Source organism: Anomalospiza imberbis, chromosome 5 (assembly GCF_031753505.1).
Source record: "Anomalospiza imberbis isolate Cuckoo-Finch-1a 21T00152 chromosome 5, ASM3175350v1, whole genome shotgun sequence".
NCBI classification, from domain to species: domain Eukaryota; kingdom Metazoa; phylum Chordata; class Aves; order Passeriformes; family Viduidae; genus Anomalospiza; species Anomalospiza imberbis.
In genome coordinates this window covers 8223786-8246049 of record NC_089685.1, presented here as the reverse complement: position 1 = coordinate 8246049, position 22264 = coordinate 8223786, and the positions used below count along the sequence as shown (strand labels likewise).

General features: G+C 40.5%; 1 protein-coding gene across 4 annotated transcripts in view; it reads right to left on the bottom strand.

Moving 5' to 3' along the window:
* SEMA3D (semaphorin 3D) overlaps window positions 1-22264 on the bottom strand; it is a 132972-nt gene that overhangs the window by 14030 nt on the left and 96678 nt on the right. For all 4 annotated transcript variants that reach the window (XM_068189554.1, XM_068189553.1, XM_068189555.1 and 1 more), the window contains 7 exons: window positions 21964-22033; window positions 20050-20194; window positions 9532-9754; window positions 6351-6439; window positions 4460-4501; window positions 3088-3245; window positions 993-1057 (listed from right to left, as the gene is read on the bottom strand). In XM_068189554.1, coding sequence (XP_068045655.1) covers window positions 993-1057; window positions 3088-3245; window positions 4460-4501; window positions 6351-6439; window positions 9532-9754; window positions 20050-20194; window positions 21964-22033 — 792 coding nt within the window. The remainder of the gene's footprint in view (window positions 1-992; window positions 1058-3087; window positions 3246-4459; window positions 4502-6350; window positions 6440-9531; window positions 9755-20049; window positions 20195-21963; window positions 22034-22264) is intronic.

The following is a 22264-nucleotide window of genomic DNA, read 5'->3' as shown; positions in this document are numbered from 1 at the left end:
AAGTTTTGTCGTTGACTTTGATGAAAATGACATCTTACCCTGACTTTTTAACTATGTCTGCGAGCACACATGTACAGTCAGAGCCCTCTAGACTGTGCAACAGACTTCAGGCTTTGATCCCATGGCAAGCAGCTCTGATTTCTGCACTGCCTCCCACTGAGGTCTGCAGCAGGCACCCAGCACCGCAGCGGCACGGAATAACCAGAGATCAATGGAAAGGGATGGCTTGTCCCAAAGTCAGTGTTCAACGTGGTGATACAATCAATACTGTTTTGTCTGGATTGTTCACTTTAATAAGCAGCTAGAAGAACCCCAGACAAAGCCACGCTTGGGTTTGAATGCTATTCATTTATTTTATGCTGCCACAGAGATTGCTGTGTAACCGCAGGGTTTCACACTGACAGTGCTCGCTGAGAGAGAAGGGCTGCAGATGCCAGAGGAGCAGCCAGACCCTTTGGCATCTGAAAAGAGGGTGTGGGAAAGGGAGGGGGAAGCAGGCAGGGGGAAGGGGGTAGGTTCTTGTTAATAACAGGAGTATTTAAGTAGCTGTGGGAAGGGGAAGGGGCTGGTTTGGCAGCTGCAGTTCAGTCTTGGGGCCTGTGTCAAGTGGCAGAGGAGAGATGGCATGTTCCCCACCCAACCCTGCAAGCCTCCTTCTGGGATTTGCTGCCCTGTTTCTTTGTGAAACATCATGCACACCCCATTAGCTACCTTCAGGGATGTGTGTGATGTTCTGGTGTCAGGAGCATATCTCCCTGCCTGGTGTGAGTGCTGGGGAGGGTTGTCCATTAGGGATGCAAGGGTGACGTCCCATGCTGGCTGTCCCTTACTAGCTCCAGCTCTGAAAATTTACCTCTGGGAGGGGTAATGCATTTGAAGCGTGGCAAAGGCAACTGTTATGTTGAGCTTAGCAAGCTTTTTGAGACGGAGACCCTCCAAGCAAAATGTGCTGCCTAAGTGACAAAAGAGAAAGAAAGGTGAAAAATACTCACTGTCTTCCACATCCCAGCACTGTGCAACCGGGTCTCCATACTTGACATCCTGCCTTCTGGCTCGCCTATGGGAAGAGCATGCAAACTTGTAACACTTCAGACATAATTGCTGGAATGCAACAACAAAATACAGAGGAGCTCAGCAGATGTGGACTTGCATTGCTCCCATCCTACTGCTGACAATTACAGTCTTAACTAAAACCAGTCTCACCCTCAAAGCAGCATGTGGCCTAGAGAGATTTGTATAACTGACATCAAGAGAAGAGCCTGTGATCTGGGAAAAGCACTGGGAGGGAAAAGAGAAAAAGCAAGAGAAAAATATCTGCCTAAAATAAAGAGTATGTAAAGCAGTGACAGAAAGAGAACCTCAACTTGTGTTAGGAGCACAGGTCTAATGGTGGGGTGGACTGTGTTGCAAATACCTAAAAACATTTCATGTTGTAGATCATGAAAAACATCTGAATTTCAACAGGTGATGTTCAAAATTAAGCTCAGTACTACCCCAGTGTAATACTGACTAATAAACCAACTATTAAAATGAAGAGAGAAGAGCATGTATTTTAGCTTGCTAAAAAACAATTGACAAATATTGTTATCGTTCATCTTAATGGACAGAAAAAAACATAAGGCAATGGTCTGAGATGATCTACTAATTTGCTCACCAATCTCTGGGTGTGTTACATGAACACACTGTGATTTACTGTCATTTCAGTGTAATAGCACTAAAAAAAAAGTAAACTCTTCCTCTGTGTATGATTGCATTTAATTCACAAGAGCTATGGAAAAAAAAAATGGAAACTTTTTCAATTTTACAGTAGAAGAAATGGAGACCCAGGAAAGAACTGGTTCTTTCCTCACAAGCAGCAGCAGTGGGACCTCCCGTGTGCAGAGCACAGCCTTGGAAGGAAAGCAGGTTGCCAAGGCTGATCTGTTCACTGAGCAAAAGCTGTAGACATGCTGGAAGCACAGCCTTCAGCACAGAAGGAAAACATTCAAGTAACTGATCCGCTGCAGGATTCCCAGGGCCAGTCACCCATTCTTTGCTTTGGAGACACAGACTTCTGGCCTTCCCTTCAAGCCGCACATCTGTTAAAAAGCATGGACCATCGATCTCCGTGTCCCAGCCCACCCCAGGCTTCAGCAAGCCTCATGTGTCACTAACTTTGCAGTGAGCCTGAACACTTGCTTTTCTCCTTTCTTTTATGCTTCTCTGAATTTAGTTTGCTTTGGCTATGAGGGAGAACACATAAAGTTTCTTGACACCATGACACGATAACTTATGAGTCATTAACTTCAATGGCTTAGGACCCAGCCCCGTGACCCTTAAGGTAGAAAGTGTCATTCCAGAGCCTGAGCTCAAACTGGAGCCCCACTGCAAGAATTACTGTCAGGAGGACTTTGTCCAAAGCAGAATGAATAGGCTGTGATAGACTCTGGTTCCAGCTAAATCAGCCAAAAACTTCAGGGGACACATCCAGCAGCTTAGGCACTGCACTGCTAAACCCTGCAGTGTGCTCTCCCTCCATCCAGATCCAAGGTGCCGTCCTAGCTGGTGGGTACAGAAAATTCAGATTAAGCTTCTTTCACTGTGGAAAGACTCCCGCCAATGTGGTCAAATCATGGTACTTAAATCTCTGTCTCCCTCTCATGGCTAGACCACAAACACAATTGTTGGGTTAGGTCAGTGAATTAAATATATTTTATTATTGACCACTCTGGGATGCTATGTTAAAGTCTGATTTCTAACTACTCTGAAAACGTCAGAAGCTTAAGAGAGGTATTTGCCTCTCGGGCAGAGTTAGCCACAACCTGGATCTCCATCGGCACATCTTGTGCCTTAAAGCATTCAGCATAAAAAAGGAAAATGATGGATTTATGATCTTAGCTGCATTAGCCAAGTTACTGTCACACATACTTAAACAATGCTATGTTGTCTTCACAGCTCTTCGAGCAGAAATGTGAAACATGGCCAGAGTATGATCACATTTTAAGGCAAATGATATGCTAAGTAAAAAGGCAACAAGTTATGATTTGGAACATCTAAAATTCTTGCAAGTAGCAAGATCTTTTACAGCACATCGTGGTTTTTTCTTACCTTTTAGAAGTGGGGGCATATCTGGAACAAGAGTTTCCATCCCAGGCACAGTAAGGGTCTCTGGCAAGGCAGCAGTCGGCACAAGCCTTCCCATACGTGTGACATCTGTGCAGAGAGAGCTGAACCAATCCATCCCTGGAACCAATGTACAATTGTTGCTGCAAATCAGGCAAAGCAAATTAATTAGAAGTGTTCTCCAAGTAGCCAGTGTAAAAACCTCCCTTCTTCAATGCCACAGTTGCAGACTTTTAACCTTATCCCAGGTTTTGTAAAAGAAGGGAAAAATTCCTCCTGTAGTGTAAAATGTTTCTCAGGGCTCAGTGTGAACTGGCCAGTGCCCATCCACCCCAGCAACACAGCAGAGAGGAAAGGGGACTGCAGTCCTGGAAAGACACCAGCACTCAACACCCTCACACCTTTAGATGTGTGCTGTAGTGAAAGATCAGAACCAAACCACGGAAAGAATGGCTTAATAACACATTTGAAAACGAGTGCTGGATAGTCATGTTGTTAACAATCTGGGAACTAGGGGTGACCTTGTGTGAATGAACTTCATGTTCTGCTTCTGGTCCTGAGGTAGGGTGGGGATAATGTTACTCCCCTCTCCCCAGTGTGCAAGTGGATTGCCTGTGGAGCCAAGGGTGGTCCAAGCTGGAGCTGGCTCATGCAGCACTTCCATCTGGCCTGCCACCTTTTTTCATGGGAGATGGGACCCAGCTGTGCTGTGCGTGCCTGAAAGGCAAAATACCTCCTCCCGCGTGAGTGAGCTGTGTTGTGCCAGAGCTGCTCTGGCCACTTCTGCAGGTCAGGGAGGGGTGGGTCTGATGTCACACTGCCTCCTGAACATGCATGGAGCCATCGCAGAGCTTGGAGCTGCCATAAAACCCTTTCCCATCAGGAGATACCGTGCTGGGACCGGCCCCTGCGCTGTCAGGGTCGGACCACCCAGATTCAGGCTGCAGTTTTAGAGGAGGGGGACTGGTTGTGTGCATACAAATTTTAGCACAGTGAGGCCCTGATCTCTCCTGACTACTAATAAAAATAAAAACAAAAATAGTAATAATAATTTATTACTAGATTGTAAAGAGACAAGAGGCTGGAAAAAGAATGTGCATTGGCTTCACTTCCAAATCCCACTACCATATGACTAAAGGTTTGTTTCCCTGAATAATTACCAGCCTGGGTACGCAAATTACTCTTTGCAAGCAAATAGGAATTAGGCAGGGAAACAATTTCAAACATATCTCCTTCCTTCCAGTTACATTTTAAGAGCCATCCATGGAAAGCTTGGCCACTAAACAACAGGCGTCACCTGAAAATAGGTGCTCAGTGTACCCCATATCCTCCAGTAGTTAAACAAGATTATGATTACCTGTTTCTGAGAAATCTCCATGGTTGAGATAAATGAAGGATGCTGAAAAATAAAATAGCATGGTGTATTAAAGTTTACATATTGTTATAAAGGTTGTAAAGTTTACAAATTCCCTGTTCTTAGTGCAAAAGAGAGCAAAACTTAACACACAATAAGCAAATAAAATTACAGGTTAATTTGCAGTATTTAAAAAATATGAAAAAAAAACCACCAAAACAACAGAAAATCAAGAAATTCATGCTGCCAAAAAGAACTCCCATAAATTTCCCCAGCTGGAAAGAGTGAATTAGCTTCTCAGAGTTTCCTATCTACCCCATCCTGGGCAATGAGCCTTTACATCAAGTTTTGTTCATATTAAGCACTATTTGAAAGGTTTACTTGCCATTTAAGGGATACATAGGCAGATTTCTGCACCAGAATTTATTTCATGGCTATGAGAGACAGTGAAATTTTTGTCTGTGACTGATGTAAGAACAGCACAAAGCTCAGGGTATTAGCTATCACCCAACAGAAGATTAATCTAAGCCTATTGTTTAATATTAATGCAGTTTGAGGAAATAAAGCACATTTTTTCAGCCATTACCCCCTTCAATTTTCTGGATTCAAAACCACAGAGGTAGCAGTTATAAACATTACCAATAAAAAAGTGAAGGAATGTCTGCTGAGTAGAAAAAAAAAATACTTCTTTTTTGTTTTAAATATGATATGGCACATTTTCCCTTGACGTTATGTTTTAAGAATGCAGCAAATTGGTGCACATACTGGAACTGCTCATTATTTGGCAGGCCACTGAGTAATCTTGGTATTTGCTGAGTGATATTTATAATTGGTGTCCAAGACAGTGGGAAGAAGACATAGAGATCCTTTAAATCAAAGTTTCATTGTACACATGACATATCAAAAGGCATATGAAGAAATGAACTCTTTGAAATAACTGGTAATGATCCTCTGACTACACTTGGAAAAGTCCCAAATTCATTTATTCAGTATGGACAACAATTTGGGCTGGACAGCACATAGGAGAGAGGATGTATGAGAAATTAATCAAAATGCTGTGGATGCAGATGAACTTTGATGGAAAAGCAAAGTGAAAACTGAAGAAGAGCTGCGTAGCATGAAAAGAAAGCAAAGTGAGAATGCAAAGAACTAAGAAGAAACTAATAAATGGAAAAGAAAATCAGCAGGGAAGACAAAGGTTTCCATTTTTCTGATGTAAAAATATGTTGATATCAGCTCCTTTACCAGCACTGAAGTTAATCAGAAATTGTGCACTGCAACAAAAAGAATCTTGGGCTTTTTACAAGCTGTATTTATGAAGAAGTCATTGGTGTTAGCAGGGTTCTGGTTACAGAATAACCAAGTCAAAATGGTCAAAAATACTGAGTCAGCCTTCACCAATAAATTAAAGCACATTGATAATCAAAACTAACTTCTTTTTTATTTTCCTTATGTTTTCTATTCCCAGTGTTGCTATTTTAAAGGATTTCTCTGCACCCATGGAATTTTTTGTGTTTATCTTTTAAAAATTATGATTGTACCTAGAATACTGTCAATGCCAATTGGGTCATAGAAAATTTCACATTAAAAATACAATACTAGTATTTTAATATGTATAAATAATAAAAAATGTGGGCTCATAATAAGATTTTAAACTAGAACAAAGCAGGCTAAATGACACTTTCTATGGCTTTGAAAAATCACGGTCTGATTATTTTTGGACATTTTTCAATTGACTTGCCCAAAGAATACCAAGGCATTTAAAAATTTACGTAGTGTCCCTCTGGAAACTTGAATGAGTTCCAGTAAACAAACAACCAGACAGACAAAGCCAGTTTGGTCCACGAAGTCCCCTGAATAATATTTAATTGATGTTGTGGCTATTAATGCTTACCTTGAATATCTGCAGCTCTTCCAGGACTACCTCCTCCTTGGTCCACTTCTCCTTTGTGATACTCACAACCTTCAGGACTGTGCCTACATCTGAAACAAATGTGCCTCATGTAAAACCCTCAGGTATGCTTCAATAGGTATGGGCCATTCCATTTCCTGCCCTGTAGATAAAGCTAATCCACGAGAGATGTTACTTTCCAACCACATCTATCCCCACGGCATCCACTGCTGCCTGCAGAGCTCTCTTCATACAGTGCATTTATGGTTTCACTGCATGGCGGAGCCAACACACTCACAGGCTGCTCCTGGCAGGGATGGTCCAACTCTCCTGCTACACAAACACACAAACACGGACAAGTGTGTCCATGCTGCCAGCTACAAGTTTCTGCACATTTCCCAGAGCCAGAACTGGGGCCCATCTGACCCCAAAGAGAACAGGCTCAGAGGACTAAATTGGCAGAAAATTATTTCCTCTTTTTTATAGAATTCGTTTCCAGTATAGCTCCTTAATCAGAAGTAAGGAGCTCATTTTAAGGCAATGAGTTAAGCATTGCACTTTTAAAATTTATTTTTTCATTTAAAGATTTTGTTTTTAAGAAAACCAACTTCATTCAGCATCAAAATCTTAATTTATTCATTACTTCTTTGGATGCAGAGGATTTTTAGAAGTTAAATCTATTCATCAATTTTAACCTGAATTCTTGCTCGGTGGAAAAAATAGCTAGCTGCTCATTTCATGTCAGACCGTTACACATTAGTGAATCTTGAATGGCCTTAAAAAAAGCTCAGAAATTGCTCAGGGGAAATGGGTTGGGTGCTGGGATGTGGGAATGACGCAGTGCAGCTTAGTCCTAAGCTCTACACATAGTACTGAAATAATGAAAAATAATACACTGTAAGGGAAAGAATGATATTTTCATTCTTCTTTTCCCAAACTACTGAAGTTCATATTACTAATCAAAGCCAAATTATTACAGTTTGCCTTATGAATTAGAGTTTTTTTTCAGAGTTTGTTTGACATAATTGCCAAAGCCTGCACATATACAAGTTGGCTGTGTACATTCAAATGTATGATAAGCTACTGATCTTCTGCTGCTCAACATTTCCTGGGTTGTTATATCCTTATTCAGTCTCTCTATATAATTGAAATTTTATCTTTAATTCTTTAATTCTTAATTATCTTTAATTTCTTTCCTTACAATGAGTTTAGAGGGTAAAACGGGACAAAACCATGCACTTACAGAAAAGAAAATTCACTTTTAAGGAAGGCATTGCAGAAAAATAAAAGTCTGCATATTGTGGAGTGCCATCTAGTGACTGCTTGGTACTTGCTGGCCTTGACACCTCTAAACCTGACTACTTACACTTGAAGTGTTTGAAGTGTTTTTCTTAGTGCCAGGTAGTAAAAGTTAACCTCAGAGTATTCAATTGAGTATTCAATTGCTAATGTCTCAATATCATTTTATTTCTACAAAAAACTTTAAAATGGAGAATAACAAACATCTGGCTCTACAGCCACTAAAAGAATATTTTGTACATTTTTACAAGTGAACTCATCTTCTCAGGCAGCTAAATTTCAAATTACTTCTTCTCACTCTTACCACAAGGAAATAAGTTGCAGTGAGCACTCCCAAATCCTAGGCATCACACAGTTTGGGAGTGAGTTCCTTTTACTTTGCTGACTATATTAATATTGCTCTCAGAAAGCGACAAGGATTTTCTATCATCATGCCTAAAGCTCATCCCCAGTCTTCTCAGCCAGCAGGGGAGAAAACAGCACTTTAATGGTCTTCTTTAATGAAAGTCTGCTTTTTTTCTCTGACACCGCTGTACTAACTTTGGATCACAGAGGGTCTGTGACACTGTCTGGTTTTGGAAGACAAAGGTTGTGAAACCAATTTTGCTGAAAGACATAAAATTTCTGAGAGAGAGGCTATCTCTAGACTCCTGTGTGGGGTAACACAGGTAGAAAACTCTTCAAAGCTGAGACAACCCACAAGTTACAAGAGATGATGCTCTCTTACAATTCACTCCTTTCCTCTAATTACTTCAGAATACCCACACATATCAAATTGTGCTATATGACAAAATTTGCTGATAAGCCAGATGAAATGCTGGGCAATCCAACAGCACTGGGGTAGGATTCAAACTGAAATCCTTATTTTCTTGCAGCTCCTGGCAGTAGCTCATCCACTGCCCTTGGATAAACCTTGCCACCTCTATATACCTCAGTTTCACCTTCTCTGAGTTGGGGATAATGGCAATGACCTCCTTATTAAAGCACTCAGATCTAGCAGTGAAAAGTGCTTGCTAAGACCTATACAGAATGAGAGTGAGACAATGTTGAATTATGAGATAAGAATAAAAAATCCCAGTGGAGTAATGTGGTAGATTATTACTTCAGAAATGTTATGAATAGGTATATTCACATTCCTTAGCACACCTTGCTGTAGGGTGATTCATCCAGTGATTCTAAATTTAATTACTATAGGAAAACTAGGCCTTTTCCTTAAGGCATTTATCTATTATAAAAATGTAAATAGATAAATAATTATCCATAGAAAAACAGCAAAGCAGTTTTTTCCCTGACAGAATAGCTTAACCTCTGTCTGTTCAATCCTGGTTGTCACATTTGGAGCTATCATGTTACTAATTTTTATCTTTAAAATTAATTGAGTGGAATTGTTGCCTTAGGCTCAATTTGAAATCCTTAACTGTTCAGTATCACATGAGATAAAATGCTGAGCCACCATGTCACTACTGATAATAGGAAATGCTACTTGAAGCTATCAAGGTAATTTCGTTTCCTTTTAATACTTTTATTGATGTGCTTTCAGCAGGAAGTGAGACTACTACGTAATGTAAAGACAGATACTGACTAGTATTTGGAGGGTAAGAAAGTTCAGGTACTCTGACCCCTAAATGTTTTATCACCTAGGCAGCAGGAGGCATTAAAATCCCAACAGTAGTAATATCCTGAGCTGACAAATTAATTTAATTTAAGCACTTGCATGGAGACCTGGACCACAACCAGTAGCATCTATATGCTTCCTGAAGCTGTATGCATAGGAAAAAGATGTTAACCTAGAGTTTTATTCAGGTTTATTCAGGACCTACTGGACTAAAGGTGCTCTAAAAGGATGGGGTCTGTGCAGAATGACACTGGAAGTTCTCTCCCATACCTGTTCCTAGGAAAATGACATCATACTGCCCGTCCTCTGCCATGACGTGGTCCACCACAATCTGGGTGAGGCGATAGTCCACGTTGATGCGCGTGAACACCGGCGCTCCTGTCACCGGGTAAACCGACTTGTACATCAGCGGGTGCCGCCTGATGAAGCTGATGACTTCGTCAGGGAAGTCCCTGGTAGACTTTATGAGCGGATCGTAGGTTTTGCTTGGACACTGAATGACAGAGAACAAGGAGATGAGAGGAATTTTAGGAACAAAGTACAAGTAGAAATCAAGTTTTCCTCAATAACATTTGCAAAGTGGGAAATAATAATATTTTTCAGTGATTCTTCTCATCCCAAAGCAGCACTTGGTCACCAATACCTCATTTATTGAAATAATTGCTTTAGAACCAGAGAAATGATGGGCTGAGTATGGATGCAGAGAATTCTACTCCTTGTTCCCTGCCACACTCACAGCCATAACACCACATTTGGTATTTTACACAGACAAGGAGAGGAAAGGATACCTGCCATGCTCTGCAGGATTTACTTCTGGGCACAGCCAGCAGCACAGTTAAATTTGCTGCAGGCTGCCCGGAGCAGAGCCGGTACCAGAGCAGGGGCTGCCAACAGCAAGCCTGGGCTGCCCTCCCGTGGCTGCTGCGGGAGGAGCACATGCACTTTAAGTGCAGCATCTCAAGGTTTTTCTGCTTTCAGTGTCTCTGTTCCTCTTTCCAATGTTGCCTGAGTTTCTGCCTGAGTTTTTGCCTTTGGCCTGAACTCAGAGGCCATGGCTTTTCCTTGTATATGGCCTGAAATCAATTAATTTTCAGTGAACTATACTTCCTACACATCACACTTTTTTTTTTTTTTAATGTGTGTTCTCCAGAGGTCAGACAATCCCTGTGGCTCATTGCTTCTCAAAAGTGACTTCCTTATTCACTGAGCTGACACTCTTGACCAGGCCTATGGCTCAGCTGCTGCACCATCCTTTTCTCTAGCTTTTAACAGTGCAATCTCATCCTCTTCTGACACTTCTCCATGCTGGGGTTCACTCCCATCTCTATTAGACCCCTACTGAAAAACTGATTACTCCACCTGTTTCTTCAGCTTACACAAAGTTGGTTCCAACATATCTTGCCTGAAGACCACCCACAAACCTACCTCTTCAACCTCCATCAGACTTTTTCTCTTCTGTGCCTAGCGGGGTAAGCCCAAGTACATATGTGCAAAGTGGTTCATTCTGGTGACCCATGACCTCTCATCACCTATCTCTGCTTTCATTCCACAGGTGTTTGCATCTCTTTTCTGTCCCTTCTTTTTCAATTAGTCTTGAATCCAAGTCTGAGAAAACTTCTGTTTAGAATCTCGAGGCATCTAGACATGTTACTGGGGAACTAAAATTCTGGATAAGATGAACTGGACACATTATTCCAGTTGGTGACAACCTTTCACATATGAACTATTCATTGCTTCTTTTTTGATCGTTTCTAATAAAGTAATCCCTGTGGTTACTGCCAGGTGGAGCTCTAACACAGCCTGTGAAGAAAGAAACGTGATCCAGTAATACCTCTGTATTCGATCAAGAGTAAGTTAAGATTCGTGGTGAAGTTGCTCTACAGTCCCCTTTCATAGCAATTTTTGACAGAGAAGACTTTATTTCGCACTCCCAACCACCCAATTTGACACGTGCTGAATCTATGGTGCCAGTTAAGGGCTTGTGGTTAGGATTTTTTTCCATTATGTAAGGTACACTAGCAAATAAACACAAATTTCTTACTGAGGGAAAAGCTTCACAAAAGTATCTGAGACTACCTGTATATTCAGAAACAAAACAGGCCAGCAAAGCACAGACCAGCTGATGTTACACATCCCCATATATGGCCACACCTGAAATGTCTGTTGGGGTCAATTCCTGGTCTACCTTAGAACCCAAACACTGCCACAGCACTGCCACAGGGAAGGTGACACTTGGAGCATGCCCAAACTACAGCAAAGCCCATCTTAACATTAAACAAAAGAGTGACTAGGGGTCTGCACTTGAACCTGACCTGTGTTTTTAGTTAACAGAGCTGTAACCCCAGTGATTTAAGAGTCTGCAGCCTATTTCCATTCCTTGCTTGAACTGAATGTTATGGCTACCTAGAGAGCTAACAGACTTTGTGCAAGTGTCCACTTCCTTAGTGTTGTTTCAATCTGTGAGAGTTAAGCCCCTGCATCCCCATCTTCATAACGGATCTGAAATAGTTTATTGAAAAAAGTCTTAAGCCCCTGGATCATTTAATAGCTTTTGACAATTTCTCCATGGACAGTAAACCTGTGCCAGTTTGAATTAAGACAAATTCCATCACACAGTCATTTTTGTTTCATTGTACAATTCCATTTATGGCTGTGAAAGAACAAACAAGAAAAAAAAAAGGTTGTATCATCCTGTGATATCCACCCAAAAGACATTCCTTGACGATACAGTCAAATACAAGTAAGAAAGAAGGAAAGGAAACTCCTGTTGGAAAAAACAGTTCCACTGGAAACACATATTACAGGGAATTATTCCTAGAGGATTTATGCCAGCAGTCCTATAAGAACTTCACTCTCTGGCTTGCTGGGCATCATCTCCCACATTCTGTTTTATGGTGTGCTTTTACAAAATCTTTGCAAGATTACATCCTTGCAGTGGGCTGTATTCAGCTTGGCTTCTGAAGATAAAAATATCAGTAGAATAATTTCACAAAGAAATATGACTGGGACAAAAAGTATAGACTTTGGGATTAAAAAATTTTGTTTACCTTTAGAGGTGTTGAACAAAAGGTTTTTTTGATAAATAGAGAGAAACATGCGATAACTTTAATCGTCTTTGAATCAGAGTTTTGCATTAATTTATTCTATAAAGGATAAGAAATAAATTCACCTCTTCAACTTCCCAATCATGCAGTAACTCTCTTCGCCCTCCTGGTGGACTACAGGTTGATTTTCCCCATATGTCCCTTTTCTGTGGTTCATGTTCTCACCCATTACTCAGAGTGACCATCTGCATCTACTGGAAATGTGCTGACTGCTCACTTATTAACAACTCAATTCCAGAAGCCCATTTCTATGTGAAAAATGGGAGTAGCCCCTTCAGTCTTAAAAATCTAGATTTTTGCCAAAAATCCATCATTGGAGGAAGATGAGAGCAGTGACATCACTTACTAAAAACCACTGGGATAAAATTTCTGACAATATGGAACTATAGAGCTGCTACAGTAATCCCAAAGGCCCAAGCTCTACCATGCAGGGAAATACAGGGAAATCTTCTGCCAGCTGGCATAGTTAATTTAGTAGAAATAAGGACTAAGGGTTTGATCCAGAGATCTGCTTCAATCAACAACGTCTTTTCCAATCATTTCAGTGGGCTTTGGACCCTATCCTAAGACAGCATGACCACCAAGAACAGCTGGGCAGGTGTGACTGTTATGCTTGGCCAAGAGAGTTATTTCCAGAGGCATCACTTACTGTGGCATGATGGATGGAACAGGGGAATGAGAAAGTCATTTTGGCCACCCTTTGGCAATGTTCTTAGGCAGTTTTTTAAAGCTGTGTCCACCCATCATTGCAGAACAATTCCTGTAGGCTTCTGCTTCCTTTCCTAGCAATCAGTAGGATGTAGGATGGTCAAGTGGGTGAGTGAAACATGTCTGAAAATGTGAGTTCACATCCTGTTGCAGGTCTCATGACAGTGGTACTGGTATTCTCTGCCCAGTTCATAGTTCATTTATTCACATCATCAGCACCAGATGCTGTCTCAGATATGTGACATCTCCCACTGGGAGATGAGTATAAGATCATTTTATATCAAATGTCACAGGAGTAGGTTGGCAGAGTTGTTTCATGTGGACTACAAGAGAATCTGGCTTCATAAAAGTTCTCATAACATTATCACTGTGCTCTCTCAGCACCTTCAGCTTTTGCTATAGGGTGGGATTCATCTCACATGATCTAGATTTTAATCTTGGCTGCATGTGAACTTCAGAGAAGAGCAGCTTCTTTTCTCACAGAAGGCTATCTTTCTGATAGAGAATTCTAAACAAGCAGCTCAGATTTGATGCTCTTCTTCTAGATAGCTGATATCAAACAAAATTAATCACATTATATCAGTCAAGTTCCTACCACTAGATAAGAATTTTGCAAGAAGCTTGTTCACCATATAAACTATTCTTCAGAGGTTGCTTAGGCCTTTGCTGCCATAAATAATAACTTGACAAAAATATATGTGTCAAGAAATGAAGGATAAAACAAAACAAGACAACCACCCAAAACAAACAAAAACCCCCAAACCCAACGGAAACAGAGTTGGAAGCGCTAAGGGCATCTGTAGTCAACTGCTGTATAAATTCTGTGGCACAAATATTTTGAAAAATCAATAGTTATTTAAATTTATTGAAATGCCTTCTGTGTGAGCTCAGCTTGACAGTAATCACTCTGGACTAAGTCCTGATCCCACGTGATCTACAAAGATGCCTTCTCTTCCCTCACCTGCTATTTGTATCCGAATGTGGTCACACGGTGTAAGTTAAGGCTAATCTGCCTTAAATAAAAGCAAATACACACTAAATTAACACCACCACGCATATGTAAGCTTTTCTCCTTTTTTCACTTGTCTTATTAAATTTGCAGCTTAGCAGACTGCTGGATGTGTGGATCCCACACAATGCTGAGACATACAGTGTGACTGTGTTAACATTATGTGGGAAATGTGGCCAAGTTTCTCAAAAGCTGGTGCCAGAAGCTGGGCTCCTAAATAAACCTCCAATTTGCCAAACTGGATAGTGCTTCACACCATCCAGTGAACGCAGTAAGAGCTGCTGGATCTAACACCTATTAAAATGGTGGCAATTATTTGGGAATCTAGCTATAAGGTATGTGAACACATATCCTTTTCATTAATGATGTATCTGTAGTTCAGCAGTGCTGGTGTCTACTGACAAACTGAAAAGAGAATGTTGTTTCCCTGGAAACTTCAAAAGGGTTTCTATTACAAGTGTGTTGAAAATCCCAGTTTAAAAGTGTCCTGTCACATGTATCCTGAGACCCACTTAATACTAAGACTCAAGCACCTGCAGGGTAGGGTAGATTGATCATATTGAGTGAAGTAGGCATCTGCTTGCTTTTATTATGTCCAGGCTGGGAATTTTTATGGATTTCAGAAGGAAAACCAAGAATCATGCCAGCAAGTCACTCTTGTGAGTACTGGAAGTGTCCAGTATGAAACATGAAAGAGTGAAGTATTTCTTAAACCTCCACCATATCAAGGAACTAGATGTCTTAGACTGGGCTTCCCTCCTTGAGGAAGTGTCCCTTGTCCTGGGAACTCCTTGCTCCTTCCTGTTGAAGGTGTTTTATTTTTCATAGGTTAATTACTTCTCATCTTATCCAAAACTATTAAGTGTTAAGTCTTCCAGTCTCTAAATAAGTTGTCTTATCATTGATTCATCAAGTAAACAGCAAATAAAATAAAGGAACTACCTTCATCCTCTCACTTCTGTGTTAAATGGGGACCTCCTCCAACACAGCCAACACACTGAAGGTGAAACTTGGGTTCCTGAGAAGCCTAAATACCATGTGGCTTCTTTTCTGTAGACTGATCAGAGCTGCACAATCCATTTTGTATTTGTCTACAATGTCTACAAAACCCCTTAATACTCTCTGCAAGATGAGTGAGTTGTACCAGAAGGACTGAACACTCAGTGGGGAGACTTTCACAGTAACCTTTAAGCTACTCAGTGAGCCTGCAGGAGGGCTGGGGTGAGGGAAACATCAGGTTTGTAGGAGAAAAACAAACAGTGACAATCTTAAATGGAATCAAACTCATTCTTCTCCCCCAACAAAAAGCACGAACAAAAATTTTAAGTCCCCTATTGCTTTTTAATGGTTGTATTCCATAGCTTGTGTAAAATTTGGTCTTGTGGGGTTTTTTTTGAGCACTTTGTATTGCTTTTCCATTTAACACACCTGTGCCCTTGATAGAAAAGGCTGAGAAAATTGAGCATTAATCTGAGCCTAGCTGAGCTGAGACCAGCTGGATGAGTGAACTTGACTTTGCAGGTGGCACTTTGCAATTCTCTGCTGACCTCTGCCATGAGGAAAGGTGACAAGGTTTGCAACATTGCAAAAGGGTGTTAGGAGCTAGAAGGTGATTCATGCTGTGGGAAACAGGTTGGTAAGTAACAGGAGGTGTAGGAGGCTTTCTGAGGAAAAAAACCCATAAAGTGAAACATTTCACTTAATTAAGCTGCCCCATTTTACAGTAGGGAGATCAAAGGAGGGAGGAATTGGAGAAGCAAAAAATGCAGTCTGTCCCATAAAAGATAGGTGAAAGGGGAAGATAAGTCTAAAAATAACAAGGGAAACCTGTGCAACCTTAACTGTTTTATGAACAAGCTTATTAAAGCAGCAAAACTAACCAGAAGGGAGGACAAGGGAAGCTTTTGGCAGGCAGTATTTCTCTGTGCCAAGTCCCAATACCACATCTTGATCAGCCTGTACACTGGAATACCAGAAGAAATAAAAGAAGGGGTTTCACTGAAGAAAGGAGAGAAAGCAAAGGAGAGAGAGAAAAAGATGAAAAAGGATGAAGCTGAGTCAGGGGAGGTTTAGGTTTGATATCAGGGAAAGGTTCTTCACCCAGAGGTTGGTTGGGCACTGGAACCCAACCAACCTCAGAGGCTCCCCAGAGAAGTGGCTACAGTACCAGCCTGACAGAGCTCTGGAAGCATTTGGACAATGTTCTCATGTACATCATGTGACTCTAGGGTGTCCTGAACAGGATCAGGAGTTGAACTCCATGATCCAAATGGGTCTCTTCCTACTCAGTGGATTCTATGATTCTAAGATTCCATGATTACAGGAAAATCTGAGGGGTTGTAAGGAAACTCATTTAATAAAAAGAAAACAAAAAATTCAAGAGCCCAGGATCATATTCAGATCTGGAGTAGAAAAATGTGAGACATTAAACTCTTCAAATGGACAAGAGCAATGTGTTGGGCTGCTTCTTCTTGTAGCTAAGTGACTCAGACTGCCAGATTCTTACTTTGCTCATTCAGATGTTTGTTTTGAACTTTTGACAAATCAGATCGGTAAGATATCTAGACTCATCAAAAATACTTGCTGTAGCCTTGGCTAGCATTTAACAGTCCTGCATTCTGCAGTAGATCAGACTGAGTGTTTATCTGCATCTTCAAACACTGACATTCCTCTAAAAATCTGACCTTAATGACATTTACTTGCCATCAATGAAATGACTCCTATGTACCCCATCAGAATTTCCAAATGGCACTATGAGTTGCTGTGATATTACAATTGCTACAGCTCAATAAATAAACTAGAGAAGTTTTCTTCCTCCTAATTCACTGAAAATCTTGTTCAAATGTGATTTCTGGGAGGGCATTATGAAAACTCTGCTTCAGAATACAGAACACATCTTAAAGGAAGTTCTCCATGATTTCTTTATTAATGGATAATTTCCTGAGAGAAACCCTAAGAGACTGGAATAAAACTGGATTTGTTATCTGGGGACAGCTGCAGATATGCAAGTCCAATATCTCAAACAGCTAAAGCAGATAGAGCAAAAGCTCCCTTGTTTTTCAAATCACCCTTTGTGTTGGGACTGCCTGCTTCATGCTTTTCTTTCTGTCTCATTTTCACCTTCCAAATGGAAAAAGATTTGAAGCCTTGCCTCTATATAATTCCCATTATTTCCACTCACACTTTAATACCCCTGAGAGAAGTTAAAGAGCTGTGTGTTCTGCAGTGTCAATGCTGTGGAGTGTGGCAGAGGTCCCCTGCCATCGTGTCCAGAGGTGTTTTGATGACAGCAGAGGGCAGGCAGAGCCTGCCACAGTACAGGGACATGAGCAGAGAGGGGCTGCTGCTGCCTGAACCCACTCAGCATTGCAAAGGAATGATATCATGGTCATGTTGGGAGTTTATCTCACACACAAATTGCCACAGGAAGCATTTTGTCAAAAATTCAAAATCAAAGTAGTCACAGTCTCTATAGTGAGCAGCTTTATTTACTTAGGAGATAAAGGCAGCAGAGCAGAAAGTTAAATTAGGGTATGCAGTCTCCTGCTTCTGTATAAATGCTGAAAGGAAGTCAATGCATTTCTCAAAGCCAACCAACAAAAGAAATGCATTTCCTAGAATAGCCATTTTTAGACTTTGCCAGTGACTTAAAAGTATAGGATATACAGAATCAGAGCAGTGTTAGTTTTGACAACTGTAGGCAACACTTAAGAGGAGCTTAAATTTCAAAAATGTTCTAGTAACTTAAAAAAAGGGTAGATTATCCCTCTGGCTTTGTTCTGAGCATTCCTGAACCACCTCACAGCTGAAAAAAAAAAGACAAAATTAATCTTTAAGGAAGAGAATTTCAGCATTCACACTGCAGTGGTCTTCAAGGTTCATGCTGCTTCTTTTCCTTGCCTTTTAGCACAGTAGTGCTTTTCCAGACCCCACCCTAAATCCATTCATACCCAAGTTTGGCATAGCCCATCACAAGCCAAGAGCGTGGCATGAATCTACTTATTTGGACACCCTACATCAAAGTACTGAGCCTGAAGTAATTTGTAGTCCAGCTTACTGAGAGAACAGCTAAAAAGCTATGCAGCAGTAAGTTTACCTAATCTATACAGTAAATATGATAGATATCTTTCTTCTGACAGCTTTCCTCAGTAAATCCACTTCCTTTCTCAATCCTTGGTCAGATAAACTCCTACAGGAATCCACTGACTGAAGGTTTGGAGGACTTTTAAGGTACTATTTTCTCACAGCTGTTATCAGGTGCTTAAAGGAAGCAGTTGGAGAGCTAAGGGTTGCCTTAAAGAAAATATTTATCTTTAAACTTTCCAGCTTTTACAAAACTTGCAACCATGGATGTTCCAATCAGTGATAAAGATCAGCACTGACATGCTTCAGCATGGCATGTTTCCTTCCCTGCGAATCCAGCTCAACCATGTGATGGCTAATACACTCAAAAATGCAATGAGCTTATGACCCGTCTATCTGTGCAAAGTGTTCATCCTTATGGGGCATTCTGAATTTTTCAAGAGAGTTATTTTAATCTCTTTAGATGCCATGGGACCAGCTATTGTTCTCTCTGGCACCATTTTTGTAGCTAAAATTAAATTCATCTGATCTTCTTAACCAGCCATGGAAGTTGCACACACACAAAAAAATTAAATTTAATCTTCTTTTTGGGGGCACTGTGTATTTCACATGACAGAGAGATGCGTAAGCTGGCAATGCCTAAATTGTCCAAATAAATTGAGATTTGCTCCATCAAGGCAGATCCTGGGCAGGCCAAATCTGTCTCTGAGCTGTCCTGGTCTTTGGAGAGAGAGCTGCTCTGAGGTTCATCCTCAGCTGAAAGAAGGGAATCAGCACTTGGGGCCTGACCTGCCGAGCGCTGGGACCACCACATGCAACAAACAGCATCATCACCTTGGACCATGCAGTTCAGCCCAGTGGAAGGATGAAGAAGAAAACACAGAGACACAAGGAAATGTGTGAAACGATGAACTAAATTAACTAGATAATGTGGCTTGAGGTAAAGGTTACACCAGTGCTGAGGTTGGAGAAATAGTGCAGAAACACCCAGATGGCTTCTAGGCCACGTCCAACACTGACTGCTCATGGTTGGCTGCCTAATACTCGTTCACTGAATACCTGACCAAGATAATGAAGAGCTATTCCAGATGAAATTGTTGTTCTGCTACATTTTTATGTGCAAAGATTTGCCAAAATTTGTGATGATGTTTTTAAAGTTGATGTGTTTTTTGAAAATACCATTTCTTCCTCATCTGTAATGTCGGCCTGACATCTGTAATGTCGGAAATTTAATGTGGAAATTAAATTTCAAAATTTAATACTGTGACAGAAGTGGGAAAAGAAAATTTTAATGAGTTTTTCAAAGTTTTCTTCCTCGTTTTGTCCTGTTACAGCTGAAGTCTAAGAGAGTGGGGTTAAAAGTATTTCCAGATACCAAATTTCTCTTTTCTTCCTGTCACTTACTTTTTATCACATAAAATGTCCAGCAGTTACCTCCTTATTTTACTTCAAAACACAACACATGCACAAATACACACAACAGAAACAATGACAGTATCTCAATGACTTTAAAAAAAAGACACAAAGATAATAGAAATACAAATAAAAAACCTGTGATAACTATATAAAGAAATGTCTTTGGCTTTTTATGAAGCATTGATGCCTTAGAGGTGATCCCAACAGACAGAAATATAGCTGCCCAGTGGGAGAGCACAATATGAGAGACAATCAGGAAATAGTCTGGACACAGTGCAATCTCAGAGACATGGAAAAATGTATATTTATATACTTACAGTGTAGGTAGAAGTCTGAGCTATCAACAGAAAGGGAAGAGCTGAGAGGATAATTTGAAACATCCTGAGCGGAAAATATAAATTACCAGCCTGGGGAGGGGTGTATTGCTTCTGAGTAAAAAGAGAGGTGTGTAATTAAGGAGACACTTACTGTGCCAGGCCTGGGGTAGGGGATGCGGCCCTCGTACTGCACCCAGCGGTGATCCGCGCTCTCCTTGTGGGCGTAGGGGCCGTTGAACACGGCCCTGATCTCGGCCATGCTGTACACACACACTGCAGAGCCCTTGAACACCGAGCTGCAAGGGAAGATGTATCCATGGGCAGGCTGCAAACACCCCTGTGGTGCCTCAGCCAGGGAGTCAGCGAGTTCCAGCACCCGACGGGACCGGGATCAATCCTACACTGGCGTCTGCTACGCTGCTGAACATCAACGCGCACCGCTCTGCTAACTACAGATCTTTAATGCCACTGTTGGTGATGCCTAGAGGGGCTACCTGGAACAGAGGCTGGACAGTGTTAAAGGAATAAAGTAGGTATTTATTAAGAGGCCTTCCACAAATACACCTTGGGCAGTACAAGAGCCTGGCTGGGGCTCTGCCCAAGATGGATGACTGGTTATGAGTTTTCATACTTTTATAAGTTTTGGTCCATTGACATACTGGGGTAAATTGTCCAATTACAGACTCAGGTTATGAAGTCCCATCCTCCCAGATTGCTCTCCTAAATTCACCATTTATATTTTTTGGGTCTGAAGCAGCAATGCTGTCCTTGGTTCTCGGGCTGAAAAATGATTCTTTTGTCTAACTACACTGTGAAGAGAACTTGCTAACACTTTATATGAAGTTCAGAGTTATATAGTAAAGCAGTACAGAATCTGGAAAATATGAAAGGTACAACTTCAGGCATCATTGTTACAGCTTTAAGCTTTGCTCAGTTGAAACCTGGTTCGGCCTTTGGGACAACTTGAAAGAGTGTCATTTTTTCTAGTGGCTGACAGTCTCCAGCTATCATTTACAAGCTCTTTTGATTAGAATTTTATCCAAGTGAAGGACATTTATTTACATTGTGTCCATATCTGGAAGTCCATATAGTAGTGATATAGGTGAGGTCCCTGAGAACTACAAGTTGCATTGGAAAGACAAAAAAACCCTAAGATATAAAAATAAACACTTATTTAATTTTCATGCATTTTCCCTTTTTAAAATGTGTTTGACTAAAAAAAATCTAAAACATTTCAGTTTTCCAAAGAACACCATGCCACTCTGCTGAGTAGCATGTACTTTAGTTGTTTCACAAACCATTTCATTTATTGTGCAATATTTACTTCAATTTTAAGTATTTTCTGTGATTATGTATTCTAGAGAGCCTCTGTGGTAACTGCTTCTGAATTAAGGAGTGTCTTGGCAATTCCTTATGGTAATCATACTTGTCAGCATTAGTCTAGTCAGTATTTACACTTAATTCAAAGGTTCTGGAGACAAAAGAAAGTATTTTTTTTTTTCTGACAATTTTATAGAGAACACCTCACTATTGGTCTGAAAGGTCATTAATTAATTAGTGCATCCCCCAGAGATAAAGTTGGGTTATCCTTTCATTAACTCTGAACTATAAAATCACTTAACTATCAGTTTAGAGAGTAATTTTTATACTAAGAAATAGCAGATGTCAAAGTGTTACTTGTAGAAATGAGGCTTCACAACAATAATTTGCCTGAAATTGCAACTACTGGTTGATCAATAAATATGAGAGAAATTTAGAAATTCAACTTGATGCAGTTGAAATAATCTAGTTTGCTTTTGATTGTTACATTTACATTACTTTTTACAATCACTCTCAAAAGTTAGGCACACCAAGGTTCAGGGACATAATTTATTATTTCCAGTTCTGAAAAATATTGTCCTCAGTGACTACAGCCTTGACATTGGACACCTTATTCCAACAGTTCCTAACTGCTCTCAGGAATCAGAATCTAGTCTAGAAGACCTGAGTATATACAAAAGTACAAAATTCCTGAGTACGATCTTCATCATTTGTTTCCAGAGGTAAACATGATCCCAACACATACCTTGTTGTAGTGAAGACTCCATACACAAGAGGGTTCCTCTCATCTCTTGTAGAAAGTAAGAATATATCTTCTGCAATGAGAAAAATGTATTTGGGGATTTATTTTTCTTAATTAAATATCCATTGACTATTTCTGCATTAACAATTTGTAATTAGAAAATTTGTAAAAATATAACCAGGTTTTCTTTTTCTTGGAATTTTAGTTTCTGCCATGTGAATTTGTTGTAATATTCTGAAATGTGTTCATTTGCAGATAGTCTGGGTTTTATACTGAATCAGATTTTTACTTTCCAGCTTTTGGA